The sequence below is a fragment of the Triplophysa rosa genome, linkage group LG23 (assembly GCF_024868665.1).
Source record: "Triplophysa rosa linkage group LG23, Trosa_1v2, whole genome shotgun sequence".
NCBI lineage: Eukaryota > Metazoa > Chordata > Actinopteri > Cypriniformes > Nemacheilidae > Triplophysa > Triplophysa rosa.
In genome coordinates, this window is record NC_079912.1 from 1503200 (window position 1) to 1531097 (window position 27898).

At 44.2% G+C, this 27898-nt stretch overlaps 4 gene segments (V, D, J or C); 3 read left to right on the top strand and 1 right to left on the bottom strand.

Annotated features, from left to right (window-relative positions):
* Positions 1-269: 269 nt before the first annotated feature.
* On the top strand, positions 270-1257 carry LOC130546739 (Ig kappa chain V region 4135-like). The segment is given in 2 exon segments: positions 270-348; positions 445-1257. Coding segments are annotated over 2 exon segments (375 nt in total).
* A 735-nt stretch (positions 1258-1992) lies between these two features.
* Positions 1993-3938, bottom strand: LOC130547440 (Ig lambda chain C region-like). The segment is given in 3 exon segments: positions 1993-2432; positions 3791-3842; positions 3915-3938. Coding segments are annotated over 3 exon segments (390 nt in total).
* A 393-nt stretch (positions 3939-4331) lies between these two features.
* On the top strand, positions 4332-27786 carry LOC130546731 (Ig kappa chain V-I region S107A-like). The segment is given in 2 exon segments: positions 4332-4387; positions 27287-27786. Coding segments are annotated over 2 exon segments (393 nt in total).
* Positions 5418-5946, top strand: LOC130546733 (Ig kappa chain V region K29-213-like). The segment is given in 2 exon segments: positions 5418-5485; positions 5599-5946. Coding segments are annotated over 2 exon segments (387 nt in total).
* Positions 27787-27898: the final 112 nt, after the last annotated feature.

Below are 27898 nucleotides of genomic sequence, written 5' to 3' on the forward strand. Positions count from 1 at the left end.
CATCATTGATTCAGTGAGTTTAATACAAATGCAGGTGTGGTGAAGAAACTCATGAAGACTGATTCTTTATTTACAAATGAAAGTTGGCAGTTTGCTTCTATTTTAAAGAATAAATTAAGATCCATATTTTTTAAAGAGTGAAGTCTCCTCATCACCGTCTGGATAAGTTGCGTAGGAGTTTTCTGTAAATGACGTGGAGTGTTTTGCATGATCAGCTCATGCTTCAGCGCTTCAGTGTGTTTAACTGTCTCTGAGTTTCTCACTTTACAACACAAAACACACAACAAACACACAAAATGAATCTCTTCATCATCACCTTCATGTGGATTCTTGCTGTTTTTATTCAAGGTAACCGAATTTAATCTTTAATGTTTATTTGTTGAGTAATTATTTGACGTAACGTTTAATGTTATTTTTTAAGTCAATCTGTTTTCTTCTCAACAGAATCCAGAGGAGTTACTGTAACTCAGAGTAAAGCTGAACCTGTTTCTGAGGGTCAAAATGTAAATATAAAGTGTACAACTAATCCTGGAATAGATGGCTGGGGTTTATCTTGGTATCAGCAGAAACCTGGAGAAGCTCCTAAACTCCTCATTACTGGAGTAGATAGTCGTTATGGTGACACTCCAGATCGATTCAGGGGAAATGGAGCACATGGTGGTACAGATTTCACTCTGAGCATCAGTGGAGTCAAGACTGAAGATGCAGGACATTATTACTGTATGAGTAGACACCGCATCAGTGGTAGCTATGTGTTCACACAGTGATAAAGAGTCGTACAAAAACCTCCATCAGTCAGACACACACTGACACACACACACATCAGTGAGGAAGATTTATCTTATTAATAAATTGTGTTTGTCCAAATTTAAATTATTATATTATAATAGATTTAGATTATTTAGGCTTTCAATGATTGTTTTTTTCAATGAATGTCGGGCAGTACACAGAATTTTGGAGATTTCTTGCTTTTCATTTGAAAGCATTCATTCACTTAAAAATATTAATTCTGTCATTACCTCACTCATTCTAAACTTGATGATAAATGTGTTTGAGAAACAAACAGACAGAATCACACACAGCTGCTCATGACTTCAGAAGATTTTAAAGAACATCCACTGAGTTTTTTGTCGGATGTAAAACAGTTACTAAATGTCAATATGTGCATTTTTAGGCATCTTTCTCAACACTAAATAAGCTTTAGCTGATACGATAAGAGTAGAATAAAAAACTTTTTTTATTTTGATCTTTCATAAACATTCAATAAATGAATCTGAGTGCTGAGATAAGAGTGATTGTGAAGTGATGAATATGAAGAAAGCTCACGTCTCATCCATCAGTCAAACTGAAGCGTCTCAGATGAGAGAATAAAGTGAGAAACAGTGAAACTGAAACTCAGATTTGCATCATCAGGGTGAGAGATTCTGTTCCTCTCACAACAGAGCAGATGTTTGATGTTCCCCTAATACAATCAACACAATAACACACAACACACTCACAACATATTCTATACATTTGATTTGTTCTCTTTCACTGTATATCTGTTCTTATTTCTATTTTTAAATTATTTTCATTCATTACAGACTATCATACTGTATGTAGGAGGTTACTGCCGGTTTGGTCTCGTGTCAGTTTATCTGCAGGTGTGTTCATGCGTCATTGACTGACGTTTATTTTTATAGAATTGAAACCGTGAAGCACAAATGACCCAACACATGCTTTAGAACTGATTGTATTTAATTGTATTTAACTCTTGCAGTTTTATCAAACTACAAGACATGTCTATTCTAATATGCAACATGCTACTCAAGGTTGTAAAATCTCTGGTTTAACTTCAGCAGAAGCTGATTTCAAAATTGTTAAGAGTCAAGATAGGCAGATATTTCCTTGGTGAGTGGGAGACAAAGAACACACTTCATCTTATACGAATCCTCGTTTTTCAGAATCCACACATTTTCCAAATTAAACGAGATAAAAGAAACCAACAAAATAAAGTTTTATATCTCTTTTATTGAATTTTAGCAAAAGAAACTCATCAGTGAATGAATGAAGCACATATGAATAGAAAGCAACTGTTGTGAGACATGAATGAGAAGAAGAGAGCAGAAGACAGAGGATCTATGGAGAACACTGATCTCTCTTCACTTGTCCAGTGACTGTCTGGTCTCCTCGTGTGGCCTCACAGCTCACTGAGACGCTCTTGATCCAGTCGTGTTCAGAGAGAGTCAGACTGCTGCTCCAGCTGTACAGACCGTCCTTCTGCAGGAGTCCAGCGCTGTTCTCCTGAGACCTGCTGTTCCCATCCACCTTCCAGCTCAAGCTCCAGTCTGAAGGGAAGCCCTTGCTGACCACACACATCAGTGTTGCTGTCTGCTTACTGGAAATCTCTTCCCTGGACACCAGCAGAACACTCACTGTTGGTTTAACTGGATCTGTAGATGCAGAGAACACGGGTCAGAGTTCACAGATGAAGTGTTTCACGGTCATATTCAACAGAAATAAAAACAATATTACTATTATAAACATACTGCATTCTCAGTGGTGTTTGAATGACCGGTCTGTTTAATTTTAGTCCCTTATAGAGGATCATATATGGGTTGGTAAGAGAGTTTCTGTGCCAAATTTAATCACTGCTTGTGTGTCCCTGTCAAGCTGCGATATGCGCTTTTTAACGCCGTTTCGTCTCGTGGTTAGGAGTTGCCATTTTAGTGTCAAGTGTGAAACACATCGAATGCCCACATGTATCGCACAAAAGCGTAGTCTGGATGTCCGTATAATGAGTCAAAGAACAAGATGTCAAACAACAACAATGGCAATTTATAAATCTGAGAATTTGTTTTTCTTAGCGATGTGTCAATGCTTTGCTGAAACATCGTTTTAGTTATCCATTGAGTTTAATGTTTAGTGTAAATAAAGTGCTGAATTGATTCGGGGTATTGTTCACAACAAGATGTCTCCGTCTCCTATTTGAAGAGTGTGTGGCTCAATGATACCCAGATGAGCGAAAGGTTTGTTATCGTCTTCCACAAGAACGCGTTATTTCAAAGATGTCTTAATATCCTAAACACGAGTCAACAATGTGTTTTGATCTTTGCTTTAAATTTATTCTCCATATACCTGGAAATAATGACCCTTTCCCTCAAAATATAGCCTAACATGTTTCATCTTCCTCTTGAGAAATTATAACAAATATTCATTTTATTTCGACCTTTTATACATGTTTGCCAATTATTCATATCCTATCCCGAGGTGTTGATTTGATCTCTTCAATTTGATTCTTATAAGCACTGGCAAGCAACAAAAGCTGTCAAACATTTAATGCTCCATGACTGAATACATAAATACACTGTAACAAAATTCAACAAGTTCGTTTTTAAATGTTATTTTTCAGTTAAATCAAATCGGCTTCATAGGCTGACTCAAACCTAATCTAGTTGAATTTCTCTAAAATGAAGTTAATATTGGGTAAATTATTTTGATAAGTTGAAGTGATGGAACAATCTGTTAACATGACTTAAGGCTGGAATACACTACAAGACTTTTAGAATCTGAACTAGACATTATACACTTGCAGACTTTTTGAACGTTTGCATAGAAAACAATACATGATCAAATCTGCAGACTGGCGCAAAACTCCAGACTGAAAATCTGGGCAAAAATCTGAGCAAAAGTGTATTCCAGCCATTTCTCAACACATCACTTTTAAAGTGAAGAATATAAATTGAATGCTACATGTAATTAAATGTTGAAAATCAACAGTAAGAAAGTTTTAATATGATTTTGTACTCACTGCAAACATCCAGTCTGGTGCCGCCTCCGAACGTCCACCACAGTGATAGAAACTAATAGAGCAGCTGGACGAAAACCTCTGAACGCTTCACTGTCACTCTACAACAACACACATCATATCACACCAGATATTTATACAATATAGACATGACATTTACAGACTTCTAAAGAACTGTAAACATGTGTAGCACAATAAAAGTTCATTTAAAGACACAAAAACTTAAAACCCATTTACTGAATGTTGAGTGTTGAAACATTCTGAACTTCTACATGTTGAACACAAAATCCAGACATCATAAAAACTCCTGATATCCAAATATCTTAAATATTCTCTCACACTAATCCAGACTGTATAATGTTCTTATAAAAGTTATTAAAGTAATTCAAAATCTCTTTGTTGTGATGTCTGGTGTGTGTTGTGTTTCCACAGAGAGACACTTTGCATGATCAGCACGCGCTTCAGTGCTCAGAGTGTTTATAACTGTCTGTCTCAAACACTTTACTGTAACAGAGTTGTGTTTTCATCCTACAAAACACACAAACAAACAAATGAATTCCTTCACCATCTTCATTTGGATTCTGGGAGTTTTTATTCCAGGTAACAGAAGTGAAAGTTTGTTCTGTTGAAAGTCTTTGACTCTTTTAAACTTGAGTAAACATAATTTTCTTCTCAACAGAATCCAGAGGAGTTACTGTAACTCAGAGTAAAGATGAACCTGTTTCTGAGGGTCAAAATGTAAATATAAAGTGTACAACTAATCCTGGAATATATAGCTGGGGTTTATCTTGGTATCAGCAGAAACCTGGAGAAGCTCCTAAACTCCTCATTACTGGAGTAAATGATCATTATGATAACACTCCAGATCGATTCAGTGGAAATGGAGCACAGGGTGGTACAGATTTCACTCTGAGCATCAGTGGAGTCAAGAGTGAAGATGCAGGACATTATTACTGTATGAGTGTTCATGACATCAGTGATAGCTATGTGTTCACACAGTGATAAAGAGTCGTACAAAAACCTCCATCAGTCAGACTGACACTGACACACACACATCACATCAGTGATCAACATCATCGCTGTCAGACTAAAACATTGTATTCACAAAAATCTTTAATTTTAAAGACTTTAACACTGTGTTGAAAAGTTGACATCTGCTTTTATTGATTAAACATTTGCAAAACCCACAGACAAACATATAGGGTGAGCAATATTAATGATGAAAAAATAATCATGAAGAACACAAGATTTTAGTCAGACAGCGACAATATTTAACACACAATAATATTCAAATCGAAAGTCACAGAAATGTATTTCATTCAAATATTTTATGTTCTCATCCAAATGAAATAAAGATTGCACATGTTTTCATTCCCACTATCATTTCTCTCCTAACTATCATTACATGACCAGAAAAACTTCAGACAAATAAATCGTTTTCACATTAAAACATTTCAATCAAGGCTGAAACATTATAGTGAATAATTTGAAGACTACAGACTGCTTAATTTAGCCGAGCAGATCTGATCATTTACATGAAGAAACTTTGCATTAGAAGCACACGCTTCAGTAATCGGGGAGTTTTTATAACTCTTGGGAGTTTTAACTGGAATGATTAAGAACTTCATTATTCATCTAAACTCAACATGACCTTCATCAGCGTCTTCATCTGGATGTTATCTGTCTTCTGTTTCAGAGGTGAGAACAAATGAACCTTACACTTATTCTGCTTTACTGATCCTCTGTGTTAAATATCATTGACTCTAGAATAAAATGAAATCACCTCACTAATATTCTTCGTCTTTATGTAGAATCCAGAGGTGACGTGACAGTCATTCAAACACCTGCAGTGAAATCTGTTCATCCAGGAGACACAGTTACCATCACCTGTAAAACCAGTCCTGAAGTCTATCAGGGTTGGGGTTATCAGCCTCTGTCCTGGTATCAGCAGAAACCTGGAGAAGCTCCTAAACTCCTGATTATAAAAGCAAATGAGTTACACACAAATACTCCATCTAGATTCAGTGGCAGTGGATCAAACACAGATTTCACTCTGAGCATCAGTGGAGTCAAGAGTGAAGATGCAGGACATTATTACTGTCAGAGTTTTCACAGCATCAGTGGTAGCAATGTGTTGACACAGTGATAAAGAGTCGTACAAAAACCTCCATCAGTCAGACTGACACAACTCACACACATACATTCATAATACATACACACAACAAATATGCTACATAAGAGTGATCCTAAACGCACATCAGTATTTTTATTAGACACTTTGTGGTTATCTGATGACTTTTGAAAAGAAACTGTTCATCTCAATAATTCAAGAAATCTACACGTAGGTTCATTCTGGTCAGATATTGTGTATCGCTTTGAGATGTTTCTGTTGAATGATTTCATACACACTTCAGATTTCAAAGAGAAACAATGAGGGGTTTATATTTGTATATCTGACTCTTTGTGTGATTATAATTCCTCATAAAGAAAGAAGATAAAACCAATCCTGCTGCTGTCAGTTCAGAGAAAAATCTCTGGAAATCTTTTGAAACTTCATACCATTTTCATCGAGTAGAAGTGAAACTGTTCTGGTTCACAGCATTAAACCAAACAAGCAGTACATGTGAAAATCACATTTGCATCTGGATGGGTGTGACCCTGATCCTCTCAGCTCTGTCTCCACTGTTTTATCTAGCATTGATGAGTTTATACTGACCCCAAGTGACACGCTGACAATTCATACTTCAACAAAAGCTTATTAAAAAAAGAATAATTTTAAAAAGTGTGGAAAATTCACTTCTGTCAGCTTCCATCACTTAAATCTTACATAATGAGTTATGAATCTGTAACACAGTTCAAAGTAGGGAAGGAAGGAGGCGGGAACCGGCGAACATTCAACAACTTTTAATAAAATAAACAAACAATACAAAACGAAAATAAAGGGCCGGCAGCTACCTCACGGTCGACTGCCGGCCACACAAACATAAATAAAACACAATGTCCAGGCCTGGTCCTCTCTCATCGTAACCTCCTGTCGCTCGTCCTTTTATGCTTCCGATCTCCTCCGTGAGAGATGCGGGACCAGGATCGTTCCCTCACGGCTCTCGTCCCGCCTTGCTCGTTACAGAATCATTTACAGATCAATATTTATGTATACTTCGCATATCAAAATACAATATTTAAAGACTATTGAAATCTAAACAAGTGTCTAAACTGATCACTAACACTTGAATTAAACTCAATTCAATCTTTTTACAAAAACAAACATTTATTTAACATGCATCCAACCTAAACATGTTAGGATTCTGTAATATTTCACCTGAACCGAATGGACAGTTTGGGATCCAGTGGATCAAACACAGATTTCATTCTGAGCATCAGTGGAGTTCAGGCTGAAGATGCAGGACATTATTACTGTATGAGTTTTCATGACATCAGTGGTAGCCTTGTGTTCACACAGTGATAAAGAGTCGTACAAAAACCTCCATCAGTCAGTCAGACAGACACTCTCAGAGTGAAACCTGATGATCTTCACATCTGACCTGATGCTTCTCATCACAAACTGCTGTCACATGTGCCTCCACAGGTGCAGATGTTATGTTTGAGTTCATCTCATGAATCTCATCATTATACTGTTAACATTTAAGAACTCAGTCTCTTATCTGCAGTGTTGGGTGTAACTAGTTACTAAGTAATTAGTTACTGTAATTTAAAATTATTCCCTTGAAAAAGTAAAGTAAGGGATTACTCTTATTTTTTCTGTAATTTAATTACAATTACTTCTCATGTAATTAAAGTAAATACTTTGTGTAATATGTGTGTGTGCAGAAGAGGAATTGACATCAAAATTCAAAGTCTAACTTCAAAATCCGTGCTTTAATGTATAATTCTCACATTTGTAATTAATAATAATACTTTATGTAGTTTTATATTATTTATTTGAATGAATTAAAAGAGCCGTTTCATGTCTAGCCTTGAATCACTTAACTCATCAAGGTTGATGTAGGATATAGAAAGTAATTAGTAATAAGTAATTAAATACTTTTTGAAGAGAGTAACTTGTACAGTAATCTAACTACATTATCGAATGTGTAATTAGTAAATAGCAATTAATTGCTTTTTCAGAGTAACTTACCCAACACTGCTTATCTGTGCTGTTTTATTCACAGCGATGATTTCTTTTCACATGTAATGCAAACACACTAACAGTTCATTATTATTCCTGAATGTGGCATTTCATTTATGTTAATAATATAAGAGAAAAAGATCCAAAAATCATTAAGAAATCGCGAAAGCTTTAGCTGCTGGTGTGAAGCAGGGGTGTCACTAGTGGGGGGAAAAGGGTGCATGAGTACATAGGGCCTTGGCATGTGCGGGGCCTTGAAGTTCCTGAAATTATGATTATTTTTATTTTACAATTGTGCGCCTATGCAGTCTGTGCAACTTCTCTGTTCTACGCTAATTTTGAGAAGCTTCTGCAGACGTCTCGGTTAATGCCTCACAGAGCACAGCACACATGCAACAGCCAAAAATGGATCCGCGTGTATTTTGATCCAAAAATGGATCAGTACCGGCTGTTCGCGATCAAGCTTCATCTCTGGAAGAAGTAAGTTTTACACATCGTTTTTAAATCGCCTTTCTTAAATAATGTGTTTAGCGTGTTAGCGGCTGTTGTTTACATGTTCGCGGCTAAACCTGAGACTTTGCATTGGTCCAAAGACAGGTGTTATGTCGTAACATTAGTTGTAAAACGCATCGCACCCATCGGTTCAGAAGACTTGTGACTGACATAATTTCTGTAAAGCTTATTCATTACAACGAAAGAAAGTTATAGCAGTGTCTTTCTCGTGAGTTCAGTGTTTTCTCGTATGTCCTAAGTGCAACAATACTAAGAGCGGATAGAAACAGAGTTCGCATTTGTAAGACAATGAGGTTACGCAGAAATTGCTACTCACAATGTAATAACACCTGGTTGCTGATCTTTACATACGTGACTGTCATATCCCTGATAGCACACATACATCTGGTTTACGTCTATTTGACGTCTGCATTTACATCTGCAAGACATCTACAATACATCGTTTGCTCATCTGCAATACGTCTCGGAGATGTCTGCTGTCAGATGTCATATAGACATCTAGAAGATGTCTGTAAGATGTTTATGATATAGAATGGATGTAAAACAGCTCTTTCTAAGATGTTTAGCAGATGTTTTTAAACAGCAGATCTCCAGATCTTTAGCAGACGTATTACAGACGTTCAAACGTCTCCGAGACGTATTGCAGATGAGCAAACTATGTATTTAAGATGTCTTGCAGATGTAAATGCAGACGTCAAATAGACGTAAACCAGATGGATTGTGCTATCTGGGATACAAGTACTCTGAATGCATGTTTATGCCTATATCCGTGTTAAGTCTGTTAGTAATATGCATGCACATGATTAATCATCAATGGCCTTCATTTCATACAGCAAGTGGTCAGAATATGTTGTTCTATCTATGTTTTTGTCTTTTCCATTTAATTCGTATTCATGAACAAGGCATTAAGGTGATTTTTATTGCAGTTAGTGTATGGTTTTGGTTGGACAGGGCTTTACAGACGTAATTGTGCTTTCCGCCATATTGCTTGTCTTGATGTCATCCAAAGCACATGTATAAGCGCTCTACCTCCTATTTTGCATACGGGGAGGGGAGCGGAAGCTAATTTGCATTTAAAGAGACACACACAAAAACCGAGTGTTTCCATTGCAGCCACAAATGACCATGTTCAACATATTGTAATGAAAGATATGTGGTGTATTTTAAGATGAAACTTTACAGACACATTCTGGGGATATCACTGACTATTTTTACATTGCAGAAAACACCTGGATTAGCGGCCCTTTAAAACAATCACTTGAAAACAATGTACACCGGACTACGGAGCGCATGAAGAGACAAATATCTCACGCTTTTTGTTTTTATCTGCATATTGAGGTCAACTTTGGATATGTATGACGTTAAGGCAGTTCTCTTGACATATTCTAATAATATATAAACATTGGCATGTTATTACTTTAATTGAAAGTTAAAAATGTCAATAAATATGTAAGTAATAAAAATATGTTTATTTTTAATAAAAATTGATAAGGGGGAGCCATTTTTTCTTGACATTCTCGACTTGGCATTAAACTTTTTAAGAAATATTAATTGTCAGTCTCAGTTACAGTCATGAAGTGGCATTATTACACCATTTATGCAGTACTAGCCTATTCTTACACTACACACATGACTGTGGGTAACATTAAATACATTATTTATTTTACTGTTCAATAGTTAAATGTGTTATTAATGAAACACAATTCAAATTAGATATAGTTCAACTGTCAATTCATGTTTAAGGGGGGACTGAGGTGATCTATTAATATTTAAGTATATCACAATTCATACAGAAATGAGATTCTGTGCTGTATTATAAATAAATCGTCTTGGTTACGGATGTAACCTCAGTTCCCTGATGGAGGGAACGAGACGTCGAGCCGACAGATGGGGTTCGTCCCTGAGAACCAATCGCTTCCGACTTCTTAGAAAAGGCCAATGAAATTGGCGAATGAAATTTGCATGCCGGACTCCGCCCCCGGATATCCGGGTATAAAAGGGAGACGGCGTGCCTCTTCATTCACCTTAGTTCTGAGGAGCCTGAGACCTCTCACGACTGCTGCAGTGGACAGCACGTGTTGTGGCAAGAAGGACACAACGTCTCGTTCCCTCCATCAGGGAACTGAGGTTACATCCGTAACCAAGACGTTCCCTTTCTGTCGGTCTCTCGACGTTGTGTCGAGCCGACAGATGGGGTTCCTATGGAAAACGCCACAACACTGTGCCCTGTCACAATCTCTAGTGAAGCTACCGCGAAATTGTAACCTACCAGTGGGTAGGTAGGGGGTCCCAGAGCTTTCTTGAAAGGTGGGAAGGCCCCTGCCTTCGGCCTCACAGGCGGCGGCCTTGTTTCTCTAACAGCGAGAAGCCGCCCGGTACCGTAAGGCCACTGGGTAAGCGCTACTTCCTCAAGTGGGGGATGCGCTACAGAGACCACTTCCTACCGCAGGGAGGAGTTTAGTGGAGATACCAACATGGTCTCACCGTTAGGGGAGAGCTCATGGGAAGAATGTGCGGACTGAAGGAGTTAACCGCGAGGTGGAGGTCCACCTAGGGAAGGTCATGGGTTACCAAGATGGGAACCAGCATGAGGATACATCAGACGGAACCGCCCTGCTGGGGGGTTGCAACGTCTGGTAGCACTAGGTCCGGTTAGAGCTATGTTGTGGATAACTCAGTTGGTACCCGGCCTAAGGGGCAGGGCTGCTCTGCCCAGCCCGCCCGCAGGAGGTGCTTGCTTAGTGATGGATGGAGTGCCTGTTCTTCACCCAGTGGGGGAAGAAGGGAGGCTAGTTTAGTACGCCGACCCCCCTAGAAGAAAGGGGGGGGAGGTACTGTCATAGGTGTACACCCTACCGGCTGCCGGTCTTGCCTGATGCCCTGCAAGACTCGAGCTGATACCGGTCTTACGCGGAGGTTGTAGGACCTCGCGAAGGTGATGGTGTAGCCCAACCCGCAGCTCTGCAGATGTCTGCCAGAGAGGCCCTCGAGCCAGAGCCCACGAGTAGGCTATACTCCGTGTGGAGAGAGCTCTCACCCAGTGGGCGCAGGCGATCTTAGGACAGGTACGCCGTAGTGACGGCATCCATGATCCAGTGCGCCAATCTCTGTTTGAGACAGCCCTCCCTGCTGATCTCCAAAACAGACAAAGAGCTGCTCAGAGCTCCTGCGGCTCTGCGTGCGGTCCAAGCAGATGCGCAATGTGCGTACTGGACACAACACGGATGGGGTTGGGTCTTCCTCCCCGGTGGGGAGCGCTTGTAAGTTCACCACCTGATGTCTCGGGGGAGTGGTGGGAACTTTGGGCACGTAGCCGAGCCGGGGTCTCAAGATAGCGTGAGAATGACCGGGCCCGAGTTCTAGGCAATCTGTGGACGCGGAGAATGCTTGTAGGTCCGCTACCCTCTTGAGCGCCCTCCCGAGAGCCGTCTTCATCGTGAGGTGAGAAAGAGCGGCATCTCCGAGGGGCTCCAGGACTGCATCAAGGTCGTAAGAGGGTACGGAGTGTGGGTGAGGTGGTAGCCTTCCCGCGCCCCTTAGGAACCAAATGATCAGGTTGTGCTGTCCTAGAGACTACCAGCAACTGGGTCGTGATGAGCGGCAATAGCGGCTACATACACGTTCAGTGTGGAAGGGCAGAGATTACTCTCGAGTCTCTGGAAGGAAAGCACGTTCCCGATCGAGCAAGTCCGCGGGTCTTCTCTTCGAGAAGAGCACCAGGATGAGAAGAGGCACCACTTATAGGCGTATAGTCGCCTAGTGGCCAGGGCACTAGCCTGAGTAGTGGTCTTAACCGCCGCAGGGGGTAGGCCACTCAGGATCTCCTCGTCCCGTCCAGGGGCCAGACATGGGGGTTCCAGAGGTCTGGCCTGGGATGCCATAACGTGCCCTTCCCCTGGGAAAGCAGGTCCTTCGTCAGGGGAATCGGCCAGTGGGGAGCTGTCGTCAAGAGCATTAGCTCCGAGAACCAAGTCTGGTTGAGCCAGTATGGCGCAACTAGTACACTTGATGCTCCTCTTCCCTGACCTTGCACAGGGTCTGTGCAATGAGGCTCACTGGGGGGAAGGCGTACTTCCGCTTGTTCCACGGCCAGCTGTGCCCTAGGGCATCCGTGCCGAGGGGTCCCTCGGTCAGCGAGTACCAAAGCGGGCAATGGGTGGTTTCGAGGGAGGCGAGCAGGTCTACCTGGGCCTGCCCGAACTGCACCCAAATGAGCTGGACTGCGCGGGGGTGGAGTCGCCACTCTCCGCGAGGTGTCGACTGAAGAGAGAGCGCATAGGCTGTCTGGTTCAGGTCGCCTGGGATATACGTGGCACGCAGGGAGCGGGTCACCTGCTGACTCCACAGGAGGAGGCGTCGGGCGAGTCGTGTTAACTGCAGTGAGCGAACGCCACCCTGGTGATTGATATACGCTACTGCAGTAGTGCTGTCCACCCGGACCAGCACGTGCTTGCCCTGCACGAGAGGATGTAGCCTCTTCAGTGCGAGTAGCACGGTCCACAACTCTAGGCAATTGATATGCCAGCGCAGGCGGGGGCCCGTCCAAAGCCCAGACACTGCGTGCCCGTTGCACACTGCACCCCAACCCTGCAGGGAGGCATCCGTCGTCACCACGACATGCCTCGTAACCTGCCCCAGGGGGACCCCTGTTCGAAGGAAGGTCATGGAAGACCAAGGGGTTAGGGTGTGTCGGCAGAGAGGCGTAATCACCATCCACCTGCTGCCGGTGTGCCACGCTCTCCAGGGAACTCGACTCTGTAGCCAGAGTTGGAGGTGATCTCATGTGCATCAACACGAGGGGTATCACCGCTGCCGAGGATGCCTTGTGTCCCAGGAGCCTCTGAAATTGTTTCAGGGGAACCGCTGACTGCTTGAAATGTTCCAGGCAGTTCAACACCGACTGGGCGCGTTCTGTGGTCAGCTGCGCTGTCATGGTGACAGAGTTGAGTTCCATACCAAGAAAGAGGTTGCTCTGCACAGGAGAGAGCTTGCTCTTTTCTCAGTTGACCTGTAGTCCCAATCGATCTAGGTGCCGAAGCACTAGGTCCCTGTGTGTACATAACAGATCTCGCGAGTGTGTCAAATGAGCCAGTCGTCGAGATAGTTTAGTACCCGCACACCTCTCTCCCTGGGGGGAGTGAGGGCGGCTTCCACGATTTTCGTGAAGACTCGTGGGGACAGGGACAGACCGAAAGGGAGGACTCTGTACTAATATGCCCGGCCCTCGAAAGCGAACCTTAGGAACGGGCGATGACGAGGGAGAATCGAGACATGAAAGTAAGCGTCCTTCAGGTCGATTGCCATGAACCAATCTTGACATCTGATAGATGCCAGGATGCGCTTCTGCGTGAGCATCCTGAACGGAAGCTTGAGTAGATGCCTGTTCAAGGTACGCAGATCTAGCAACCCCCTTTTTGGGGACGATGAAGTACGGGCTGTAAAACCCGTTGAACATCTCGGCTAGAGGGACGAGCACGATCGCTTCCTCTCCAGAGGGGTGGCGACCTCGTCCCGAAGCACGGGAGCATCCTTGCCTCTGACTGACGTTGAGAGGATGCCACGAAATTTGGGCGGGCATCTGGGGAGTGACTGCGTAGCCGAGACGGATCGTATCCCGTAGTCACCGTGACGGTTTGGGAAGCTCTTGTCAGGCTCCCAGGGACCGAGACAGGTAGGCTAGGGGTACGTTCTGCTTCATCGACCTCCTGGGGGGTGGTTCGATGGCTGGCAGTGCAGATCCCTCACCGTGGGGGGCCCCCGGAGAGGAGATCGGCTCTGCAGTTTTGACCTGCCTGGCGATGATGTTGCACAACGCACCGTCGATTGAGAGTGCTTAGGCTAATGATTATCCTCGACATTGGGTCTCGCCGCAACGTCGAGTTGCCGAACACCGTCGTGTAGAGGGTGAGAGCAGCTGTGATAATATCCAGACGATGATGTAGCAGAACGCACCGTCGATTGAGAGTGCTTAGGCTGCTGAATATACTCGACACTGGGTCTCGCCATGACGCAACGTCGAGTTTCCTAACACCGTCGTGTAGAGGGTGAGAGCGGCTGTGATAAACACCCAGAGAGAGAGAAGAACCTTTAGAAGTGGGTTGTTGGGACGGGGCAGGAACCGTCCCGGATCGACCAATGGAATGGCTGGGGTCGGGCCCAAAAGGTGTTCTCGATCTCCCTGGGGTCTTCCAATGAGGGCCGCTATGGCTTCCGCCGCAGCTGCTGATGGGGTGGTGGTCTCCTCTTCAACGTCTTCCGGGGGGCCGCCTGAGTGGGGGCACCGGAGCCGGAGTGTCGAAGAGGACCAGGGCTGCTGGGAAGCAGAGGGTGCACGGGATCTCGATGGCCAGAGGGCGGCCGAGTCGCGGCGGGGGAGGATATGCTTGATATCCTTTGTCTGCCCCTTTACTGTCGAGAACTGTGGCTCGGCAGTATCACCAAACAGCCCCCCCTTGCGAGATGGGTGCGTCGAGAAAGCGGACTTTCTCGCATTACCCATCTGTGCAAGGTTCAGCCAGAGGTGTCTCTCCTGGACCACATGTGTGGACATCGCCCGACCCAGGGCCCGCACGGTCACGTTAGTCGCCCGTAGAGCGAGGTCGGTGACGGCGCCGAGTTCCTGCATAAGCGCTGGGTCGGTCTTACCCTCGTGGAGCTCTCTCAACGCCTTGGCCTGATGGACCTGCAGGATGGCCATAGCGTGGAGAGAGGGGACAGCTTGGCCCGCAGCAGAGTAAGCTCTCGACATCTTGGATGCCGAAATGCCTACGTGCTTTGGATGGGAGTCTAGGTCGAGCCCCAGGGGGACATCGACGTATCCTCTAACTGACCCACCATCGAGGGAAGAAAGGGTGATGGAACTAGTTGACGTGCACGCGCCGAAGGGGGCGTTCCAAGTCGTACTAAGTTCCTCATGCACTTCCGGGGAAACACGGCACTGGGGGCGAGTACGGCTTGGAGCCGCTCTCAAACCCGAGGTACCATGTATCCAGCCGCGAGCATTGGGAGAGGCAGTGCGGTGCACTGCAACCCAATTCCGGCGGCCCGGGAAAGCATGGCTGACATTTCGACGTCCGCTTCATCCTGGGCTCGACCCCCCGAGGGAGGGAGCTCCGAGGAATCGTCGGCGTCAGATGCCAGTAAGTCACCTTCCGATGCCGCAACAGACCTCTCATCATCACACACCGTTTCCGAATACGTGGTTGAGGAACGAGACAGTGGGACCGTCTCATGGGGAACGGTCAGATGAGCAAGGCGAGGTGCGAACGGTCCGCGAGCCGGTGGCTGACGGATTAGCACTCACAGTAATCCTCATATCACCCTCGCTGCTCGCCGTAGCGGGCGGCAGGGCCGTAGTCCTGCCGTCACGGAACGGGAAGCAGACGAGGTGGTGGCTGAGCCCCGTGGGAACACAGCCACCCGTGACGCAACGTCTGAATTGTCAACCGCCCGCAGTGCGGGCAGGACGTATCCACAAGGTCTGCCCCAGCGTACTGGAAGCAGAATTCATGTCCGTCCCCCTCCTCGATGAGTGTGTTGCACCCACGAGAACAGCCGGACAAGCCACGCTGGAGAAATTTGCTCTTTTAGAGAAAAAACTCGAACACTTCTGGAACCACTGAGACGCCCAGGGGAAGTCGCCGCAAGAAGGGACAGTCCGCTGCATCACGTTGTAGAGCCGGCAGTCTTGTAGTTGCTATCTTGTAGCGAAGTCTGTTGATCACGAGCGAAGGCTCCGAAGAACAAAAGGTGAATGAATGATGCACGCCGTCTCCCTTTTATACCCGGATATCCGGGGGCGGAGTCCGGCATGCAAATTTCATTCGCCAATTTCATTGGCCTTTTCTAAGAAGTCGGAAGCGATTGGTTCTCAGGGACGAACCCCATCTGTCGGCTCGACACAACGTCGAGAGACCGACAGAAAGGGAAATAACAATTTACTTATATATATTTGCTAGATAACGTGGAGGGGCCCCACACATTGCCTTTGCACAGCGCCTGAGATTCTGTGCTACGCCCCTGGTGTGAAGTTACATGATGAAGCTCAATGTTTGTGTGACAGTTGTTGTAGACTGTTTGTCTAATTAAAGGGATACTTAACCCAAACATTCTGTCATCATTTACTCAGCTTCGAGTTGTTCCAAATCTGTATAAATGTCTTTGTTCTGATGAACACAGAGAAAGATATTTGGAAGAATGCTTATAACCAGACAGATTTTGCCCCTCATTGACTCCCATAGTAGGAAAAATGACAACGGTAGTCAAAATTGCCCCAGAACTGTTTGCAGTCCTACATTCTTCAAAATATCTTCTTTTGTTCCCTTTCTGTCGGTCTCTCGACGTTGTGTCGAACCGACAGATGGGGTTTGACTTGAGAACCAATCATCTTCTGACTATTTTGAAAAGGCCAATGAAATTGGCGAATTAAATTTGCATGCCGGACTCCGCCCCGGATATCCGGGTATAAAAGGGACTGCGTGCTGCATTCATTCACCTTTTGTTCTGCGGTGCCTTCGATCTTATGATCTCTACAGTGATCTATGCTGATCTTCTGAATCTGCTGGAATCTTACGACGTGGTGCAGCGGGCTGTCCCTTCCTGCAGCGACTTCCCCTGGGCGTGTCGGCAGTTCCAGAAGTGTTCGAGATTTTCTCTAAAAGAGCTAATTTCTCCAGCGCGGCATGTCTCAACTCAACTCTCAACTCAACTTTATTTATATAGCGCTTTTTACAATTTTCATCGTTACAAAGCCGCTGTACATAAGACATATTGACTATAAGCAAAACAATTAAAGTTGTACCTGCAAAAACAAGAAAAAGGTGAAAACAAAGAAGACAGACATACCCACATACAAAACACTCCACACACACAATATGTACACGTACAAACACACATACACACAGAAACACACACACGGATGCGCACGCACACACACACACACGTACACAGACAAGTACGCGCACACACAAAGACACGCACGCACGCATGCACGCACGCACACGCACACGCACACACACACACACACGCACAGTGAGAGCACACATTTAAGATAAAGGAGAGAGAAGCACAGGTCAAATATAACAGACTATGAATTCCTATATGCAATATTAATTAAGTAAAACTTTAAAATTCTAATTCTAAAGCAGCCCCCCCGGCCAGGCAGATGCAAAACAGTATGCAATATCATCTCAGCTCTTGTCAGGTCTCCACTCTACCATCAGGTCAGGCCATGAACTGCATCCTGCTCGCTGTGGTAACCTTGGAACAATGAGACAAGACTGGCTGAGAGTAGAGTACTGTTCTGCACTCTTTGATGCAACAAGAACATCAGTTGTGTTTTTGGTTCCGGTTGATCTAACTAATGCAGCCTAAACCCTCAGAAGATTTATATTATGGAAGTCTAGTGTATACAAGATTAAAAAGATGCATCTTTAGTCTAGATTTAAACTGACAGAGTGTGTCTGCCTCCCGGACAGTGCAGGGAAGACTATTCCAAAGTTTAGGCGCTAGATAGGAAAAGGTCTACCACCTGCACTTGATTTTGAAATTCTAGGTATTACCAACTGACAGGACGCCTGAGAGCGTAATGTAAGTGAAGGACTGTAATACAAGAGGAGTTCACTCAAGTACTGAGGAGCTAAACCATGTAGGGCTTTATAGGTAATAAGCAAGATTTTAAAGTTAACGCGATGCTTTATAGGTAACCAGTGCAAGGTTGCAAGGTAACCATGTCCCGCTGTTCTCGTGGGTGCAACACACTCATCGAGGAGGGGGACAGACACGATGTCTATGGGATCAGAATTGTTGCAATATTCTGAATAAATAAACTATGATCCGCAAATAAATATAGAGAGTTTCACAAACATTTTTTAAATCCACATATGCACAAAAAGCGAACCATAAATATATGTTAGACGTTCCACAAAAAGAAATGGAATTCACAAATAAATACAATGAGATTTGCAAATAAAATATATTTACAAATTTATTTCAATGGCATTTATTTGTAGATCACTTTCTGCACATTTGTGGATCGCTTTCTGCACATTCGTGGATCGCTTTCTGTGCATTTGTGAATCGCTGCACGCATTTGTGGATCAGTGCACGCATTTGTGGATGGCTCTCTGTGCATTTGTGGATTTTGAAACATTTCTAACGTCAAAACGCGCACACAATCCACAAATAGGTGGACTCCGCCCACTATCTACGCAAGCCAATCGGGTAACTTCCGCTTTCGTTGTCCAATAGGGCACGTTCTAACTTCAGCCAATCACGTTTTGTTCTGCACTAAGATTCAGGGAGATAACATGGCGGCTAGTGGCGGTCTAAAATGCGTGATATACTAAGAAATGTGAATGGCCTCTTCTTTATACTACTCAGTAATGATTGCTTGTGTTTCTATGCATTGTCCGTATGTTAATAACAAACGACTGAAATGTTTATGACTTGATAACAGCGTGCACGGACTGGGGTGGACAATCCCGGTGACTGGGGACTGATTTGGTCTGCTGCAAGCCAGCCGTTTTATTGTCTTTATGTACCAAAGTGATAAATTCCGATTATGGCATTCGATAAAATATAATCTGTTTCCCCGATACTGCATGGGTAAGCAGCTAGTTCGCGCCGCACACTCAGCGTGGCGTGGAGTTTCAAGGTGCGCAGCATTTGCATTGCAATGCGCACAGCAGCTGTAGGTGTAGGCTACTACCAGTATAACGATGGCAGAATTAACGTGGGGGAAATCATCAGCACTGTGAATTTCTATGTCATTCATAATTCAAAATAAAACGTAATTTAATCAGTCATCTCTGCTTATCCCATTCCTGAATGATCTCTGCTGCTGTGGCTAAACTGTTCTGTGTAGGCTACTGTCTAACTCTTTGCCATTACAAAAATGATCACTGTAAGAAACACTACCCATAACATTAACAATAGTAAGCGTTGTCTTTATAGTGGTAGCAGCGTAAGTAGGCTATATTGCAAGATGACCATGTGGGACAATTCTGTCCACAATTCCCCACACAGAAATACTGTAGTAGTATAATACATTTACTATCATATGAACAGCTCATATAAAGTTTCCCATAATAACGCAAAGAACATACATCAGAATTAGAAGGAGCTTTATTGCCCAAATGTGCGCTACGCACGAGGAATTTGGGTAACGCTTTAGATTACGGCCCGCAACGTACTGCATAGTTAAACAGAATTTACAGTGTAACTAATTGTAACAATAATGTACGTCTACAGTACATATCTGTAGGTAAAGGGGAACAATATGCAAAGTTTGGGGAAGAAGTCAGAAAATTAAAAAAAACCCTTTATACTTTAAGTATTTTAAAACTAAGGGGTAACTATTTTAATATTACATGGTATGCATGACCTGCAGTTTGCTATACATCAGTCTTAGCGTGAACACACACTACATTTTTGTAATCGCAATGTACCCATAAATAAGCTACTTTGGATATTAATTAAGTACGAGGTTCTTATTTCATTATTATAGCAAACACGAAATAAGGGGAAATTATGTGACAGCAAGAATGAAGCACGCAGTCTGTCAACTGTAAATGTGACTTTTGAGTTTTGACTTTAGGATTAATTTTTATTTGATTGATTTTAGGATTGTTGGTCACAAATCATTTCTTTTAATTATGAGTTATTATGAGTTATTTTAATGAGTTTTAATGTGTAACGTACAAAATCAATGTTGATATTTTGAGTTAATATGGCATGCAGTTCCCTCATAAATATTTTTTTAATTTTCCCAACTCTTACCCCTTTATTCCCCAAATTTTACATATTGTTCCGCTTTATCTACAGATATGTACTGTAGAGGTACATTATTGTTACAATTACTTACGCTGTAAATCCTGTTTAATTATGCGGTACATTGCGGGCCGTAATCTAAAGCGTTACCGGAATTTGTCTTATAGTGACAGAAGCTGCCAGTGCACATACAGTTGAAAGTGACAAGTGACGAGACACAGGTAACAAAATATAAAAAAATAAATATGTAATAGACAACACACATATGAAAAAAAACAAGATATGTCAAAAGAGCAGCGGATGCTATATTGTATGCATGTGCTACATATATACAAGTTATAAGGTGCTTTATACAAGTTGTGTAAGGGAATGGGATAGCTGTATGATATATTAAATCAGTAACATATGTATAATAAATAAATATGAGTATAAGTGAGTACTTTAGTATTGGACATATTTATTGAACAGTGTGGAGAACATAACTGTTCAGCTGTTCATGGGGTAGATGACCTGAGGGAAGAAACTTTATTTGGCTGTTTTGGGGCTCAGTGCTCTGTAGCACCGACCAGACGGCAGCAGTTCAAAGAGAAAGTGTGCTGGGTGTGAGGGGTCCAGAGAGATTTTGCAAGCCCCTTTACTCGCTCACTCTGGATGAGTACAGTTCTTGCAGTGGAAGGGTAGTACCAGTGATTCGCTCAACAGTCCGAAATATCCACTGTAGTCTTCGGAGGTCTCGAGTGTTTGTATGTGTCCCGAGCATGTAAACTGAAATTGAGAGAGAATATGTCGCCTCTAAATGCAGCAAGTTTTAAATGACTTCATCGATCAACACAAAGTTACAATGGTAGAGAACTTTAATAAACTAGATCGCTTAGCAACCTTCAAAACAAGTCTTGTACGTCTCTTGATGTACACGACGTGGAGGAGCGATTTTTTATTAACAGACTGATTTGACCCTACCTGAGCATGCTTGTTTTTTCTAAACAAAAACATGTAAAACAAAATAATTGCCTTTTGTATTGCAGTTAAAGTAGCCTAGTAAAAACAGGCTACTGACACATTTTTTATTAAAACTGCGCATTGTTCTGTTATCATTTTTATTGAGGTTCTGTAAATTTGCACCAACAAGCCCAAACAATTTGCTTTTGTTTTCATATGTTCATATTTTCTTATATTTAACTTCAGCTGTTTGGGCTATACCTTCGTTCTTGCGTCTCATTCTTCAGTGTTCTGCATTTACCAATAAATAGACTACATAAAAAGTACTTATTTTGTTTTAAATTTATATCTTTATCATTTAAAAACCAACAATATATGCTAACCCCATTTAGGAGCTTTTTTAGGCCTATTTGGCACTAAATATAGAAGGAATGCGGTTATAATATAACCGCGCTATTGAACTATAAAAAAGCCAATATCACTGCAAGGAAAATTCCTTCACTGTGGCAGCGCTACGTTCCCAACTACATTACAGTACATTACACGTCACATGTCTTTAGGATGTGTGTGAACGCACGCACAGGTTCCAGAAAATCACTGGCAATGTGAACCAAAATCAACCGATCCCGTCATCCCGGGACACATCTTCCGCATATTTTCCGGGATCTCTGTATGAAAAGGGCTTTACTGAAATGCCATGTAATATCCAGTGCCTTTTGTGCATTTGTATGGAGAACCCATTAATTTGTACAATTAGCTTCAATTCATTTTTATTTGGCAATTTCATATTTTGCTTCATACTTTTTTCATCGAAGAGAAAAGTTGTGTTGCCTCCCTTGCGTTCTTATTGCCCCCGTTGTTTTTTATTTGCCAATAAATAAATGAGATAAACAGTATTTTAAAGATGTCCTATGTGTCATTTAAAAGGCAGCAATATATACATAATTATAACCCAACAATATTGATTTATTTAGCACCAGGAAAAATGGAGACGTATATCGTATAACACGCTATATAAGAGCACTGCCACAACCCTTTTTATTAACTACAGTAAATTGATTAGCTGCAGTTGTATACCAATATTTACTATGGTAAGGTTCGAAAACACAAATTTTACTAGGCCTACATCGTTTACTTTTGGGGTTGCTGTGTGAATTTGAGAATATATTGTGTGCACAAGATCATAGTCAAAGGATCGGCATCCTTTGTTGTGGCAAGAGTTAAGACAGTATACAGAACTGTTTAACCACAGCAGCAGAGATGATTCAGGATTGGGATAAGCAGAGATGACTGATTAAATTACGTTTTATTTTGAATTATGAATGACATAGAAATTCACAGTGCTGATGATCTCCCCCACGTTAATTCTGCCATCGTTATACTGGTAGTATGCAATGCAAACGCTGCGCACCTTGAAACTCCACACCACGCTGAGTGTGCGGCGTGAACTAGCTGCAGCTAACATGCAGTATAACGGGGAAACAGATTATATTTTATCGAATGCCAAAATCGGAATTTATCACTTTGGTACATAAAGACAATAAAACGGCTGGCTTGCAGCAGACCAAATCAGTCCCCAGTCACCGGGATTGTCCACCCCAGTCCGTGCACGCTGTTATCAAGTCATAAACATTTCAGTCGTTTGTTACTAACATACGGACAATGCATATAAACACAAACAATCATTACTGAGTAGTATAAAGAAGAGGCCATTCACATTTCTTAGTATATCACGCATTTTAGACCGCCACTAGCCGCCATGTTAGCTCCCTGAATCTTAGTGCAGAACAAAACGTGATTGGCTGAAGTTAGAACGTGCCCTATTGGACAACGAAAGCGGAAGTTACCCGATTGGCTTGCGTAGATAGTGGGCGGAGTCCACCTATTTGTGGATTGTGTGCGCGTTTTGACGTTAGAAATGTTTCAAAATCCACAAATGCACAGAGAGCCATCCACAAATGCGTGCACTGATCCACAAATGCGTGCAGCGATTCACAAATGCACAGAAAGTTATCCACGAATGTGCAGAAAGCGATCCACAAATGTGCAGAAAGTGATCTACAAATAAATGCCATTGAAATAAATTTGTAAATATATTTTATTTGCAAATCTCATTGTATTTATTTGTGAATTCCATTTCTTTTTGTGGAACGTCTAACATATATTTATGGTTCGCTTTTTGTGCATATGTGGATTTAAAAAATGTTTGTGAAACTCTATATTTATTTGCGGATCATAGTTTATTTATTCAGGATATTGCAACAATTCTGATCCCATAGATGTCTGCCTCAAGTGCTTGGGTCTCCAGCACGCTGAGGCAGCCTTCGTGGATACGTCCTGCCCGCACTGCGTCCTGCCCGCACGTTCGCACCCCATCTCGCTCGTCTGACCGTTCCCCAAGAGATGGTTCCACCCTGTCTCGTTCCTTAGCCACGTATTCGGAAACAGTGCGTGATGATGATGAGATGTCCCTTGCAGCATCAGAGGGTGACTTACTGGCATCCGACCCCGTAGATTCCTCGGAACTCCCTCCCTCGGGAGGTCGAGCCCAGGAAGAAGCGGACGTCGAAATGTCAGCCATGTTTTCCCGGGCCGCCATGAGCATTGAGCTGCAGTGCACCGCACTGCCTCTCCCCCAGCACTCGCGTCTGGATACCTGGTACCTCGGGTCTGTGCGCGGCTCCAAGCCGCGCCCGCCCCCGGTGCCGTATTTCCCGGAAGTGCATGAGGAACTCAGTAAGACCTGGAACGCCCCTTCTCGGTGCGTACACATCAAACTAGTTCCGTCGCTCTTACTTCCCTCGATGGTGGGGCAGCTAGAGGCTACGTTGATGTGCCCCAGGTCGAGGGTGCAGTCGAGGTGCACCTGTGTCTGCAGACAGCGGCCATCTGGAGATGTCGACCTAGACTCCCATCCAAGGCGTGTAAGTTTTCGGCATCCCTGGTGTCGAAGGCTTACACTGCCGCGGGCCAAGCTGCAAGATCTCCCCTGTGCAGAGCATATTTTTTCTCGGTATGGAACTCGACTCTGTCTCTAAGACAACGCGACGGACTACCGAGCGTGCACAGTCAGTGCTGAACTGCTTGAACCTTTTAAAGCGGCAGTCAGCGGTCCCCCTGAAACTATTTCAGAGGCTCCTGGGACATGGCGTCCTCTGCGGGGGTCATTCCCCTCGGGTTGATGCACATGAGATCGCTCCAGCACTGGCTACAGAGTCGCGTTCCATGGAGAGCGTGGCACACCGGCAGCAGGCGTATGGCATCACGCCTCTCTCCCAACGCACCCTAACCCCTTGGTCTTCAATGACCTTTCTGCGGACGGAGGTCCCCCTTGGCAGGTGCAAGGCGCGTCGTGGTGACGACAGACGCCTCCGTGCAGGGTTGGGGTGCCATGCGCAACTGTGTGCAACTGGCATGCAGTGTCGTGCCGTGTGCAACTGGCACGCAGTGTCGGGGCGATGGACGGGCCCCCACCTGCGATGGCATATCAACTGCCTAGAGTTGTTGAGTGTGCTACTTTGCACTGAAGAGGCAACCTGTCGTGCAGGACAAGCACGTACTAGTCTGGTCGGACAGCACAACTGCCGTGGCGTATATCAATCACCAGGGTGGCATTCGCTCACGGCAGTCAACACAACTCGCCCGACGCCTCCACCGGTGGAGTCATCAGGAGACGAAGTCCCTGCAAGCCACACACATCTGGGCGACCTGAACCAAACAGCCGACGCGCTCTCTCGTCAGTCGACGCCTCGCGGAGAGTGGCGACTCCACCACTGTGCAGTCCAGCTCATTTGGGTGCAGTTCGGGCAGGCACAGGTAGATCTGTTCGCCTCCCTGGACACCACCCATTGCCTGCTATGGTACTCCCTGTCCGAGGTCCCCCTCGACACGGATGCCCTAGCGCACAGCTGGCCGCGGGATAAGCGGAAGTACGCCTTCCCCCCAGTGAGACACATTGCACAGGTTTTGTGCAAGGTCAGGGAAGAGGAGCATCAAGTGCTACTAGTTGCGCCACACTGGCCGGGCCTGCTTTTCTCAGTGGAAGGGCACGTTGTGGCATCTGAGACCAGACCTCTGGGACCTCCATGTCTGGCTCCTGGATGGGACGAGGAGATCCTGTGTGTCCTACCCCCGGCAGTGCTTGAACCATCACTCAGACCAGGGCCCCTGCCACTAGGCGGCTGTATGTCTTAAGTGGCGCCTTTTCTCGTCCTGGTGCTCTTCTCAAGGAGAAGACCCGCGGAGTTGCTTGATCGGGAACGTGCTGTCCTTCCTACAGGTAAGTCTCTGGGACAGCACAACCTGGTCAGTAGATTCCTAAGGGGCGTGAGAAGGCTGATTGCAATCCGCCTTATCCGCGCTTCGTACCCTCTTGGGACCTTGATGTGGTCCTGGCGGGCCTCCAGAGGCCCCCCTTCGAGCCCTTGGGATGCCGCTCTTTCTCACCTTACAACGAAGACGGCTCTCCTGGTGGCGCTTGCCCCCATCAAGAGGGTAGGAGACCTACAAGCATTTCCGTGTCCACGGATTGCCTAGAATTCGGGCCCAGAGACTCACGTTATTCCCCCACTAGGGTAGAATAGGCATTCCATCCATCACTAAGCACCTCCTGCGGGTGGGCTGGGCAGAGCAGCCCTGCCCCCTTAGGCCGGGCTCAGCTGAGTTGTCTAGCGTATAGCTCTAACCGAACCTAGTGCTCCAGAGGTAGCAACCCCCCCCCAGCAGGGTGGTTCCGTCTGATGTATCCTCATGACTGGTTCCCACCTTGGTAACCCATGACCTTCCCTAGGTGGACCTCCACCTTGCAGCACTTCCTTTAGTCCACACATTCCTCCCATGAGTTCTCCCCTACCGGCGAGACCGTGTTGGTGTCTTCACTAAACTCCTCCCCATGGTAGGAAGTGGTCTCTGTAGCGCGTTGGCTCAGTGAGGAAATAGCGCTTCCCCAGTGGCCCTTACGGTACTGGGCGGCTACTCGCTGTTAAAGAAACAAGGCTTCCTGTGACGGCCGGTGGCAGGGGCTCCCCACCTTCCAAAAGCTCTGGGACCCCCTACCTATCCACTGGAAGGTTACAATTTTGCCCTAGCGCTCATGTCTGACACGCTCAGGCCAGTCACCGTCGCTTCGCTAGAGATTGTGACGCGGCACAGCGCCGTGGCATTTTCCATAGGAACCCCATCTGTCGGTTCGACACAATGTCGAGAGACCGACAGAAAGGGAACCTCTTGGTTACGGATGTAACCTCTGTTCCCTGATGGAGGGAACGAGACATTGTGTCCTTCATGCCACAATGCGTGCCGCCCGCTGCAGCAGTCGAGAGAGGCTCTCAGGCCCCTCAGCCCAAAAGGTGAATGAATGCAGCATGCCGTCTCCCTTTTATACCCGGATATCTGGGGGCGGAGTCCAGCATGCAAATTTAATTTGCCAATTTCATTGGCCTTTTCTAATCTAGTCAGAAGATGATAGGTTCTCAAGTCAAACCCAATCTGTCGGTTCGACACAACGTCTCGTTCCCTCCATCAGGGAACTGAGGTTACATCCGTAACCAAGACGTTACATCCGTAACCAAGACGTTTTCAACGGAACAAAAAAAATAAAAGTAATTTTTCCTACATGGGAGTCAATGGGGGACAAGGTCTGTTTGGTTATAAGCATTCTTCCAAATATCTTTCTCTTTATTCATCAGAATCTGAACAAATAAATAATTTCTACAGATTTGGAACAACTCGAAGGTGAGTAAATGATGACAGAATTTTCATTTTTGGGTGAAGTATCCCTTTAAACAAGTTTACAGCAGTTTCAATATGTTAAAAGACTCCTGATCACCTCCTAAACCATCTAAGAGTCTCGATCATCATGTCTGAGATGTTTATTTCATGTTAGTAGGAGTTTTCTGTAAATGACGTGGAGTGTTTTGCATGATCAGCTCATGCTTCAGTGCTTCAGTGTGTTTAACTGTCTCTGAGTTTCTCACTTTACAACACAAAACACACAACAAACACACAAAATGAATCTCTTCATCATCACCTTCATGTGAATTCTTGCTGTTTTTATTCAAGGTAACAGAATTTAATCTTTAATGTTTATTTGTTGAGTCATTATTTGTTACTTTTAATGTAATTTTTAAGTCAATCTGTTTTCTTCTCAACAGAATCCAGAGGAGTTACTGTAACTCAGAGTAAAGCTGAACCTGTTTCTGAGGGTCAAAATGTAAATATAAAGTGTACAACTAATCCTGGAATATATAGCTTGGGTTTATCTTGGTATCAGCAGAAACCTGGAGAAGCTCCTAAACTCCTCATTACTGCAGTAGATAGTCGTTATGGTGACACTCCAGATCGATTCAGTGGAGATGGAACATCTGGTGGTACAGATTTCACTCTGAGCATCAGTGGAGTTCAGGCTGAAGATGCAGGACATTATTACTGTGTGAGTTTTCACTGCTCAGTAGATGAAGACAATGATTGTGTGGGTGACTATGTGTTCACACAGTGATAAAGTCTCGTACAAAAACCTCCATCAGTCAGACTGACAAAGATACACCTGACACACACACACACACCGTATTGGGAAATATAAATCTTATTATTTGAATTATTATTTTACACTTTTTAGAATTTTGCAATTTAGATTTTAAATTTAGGCGAAAAAAATGTTCCTCTTATAGGGATACTTCACCCAAAATGAAAGATTCTGTCATTAATGACTCACTCTTGAGTTGTTCCAAACCTGTATAACTTTATTTGTTTGGTTGAACACAGAG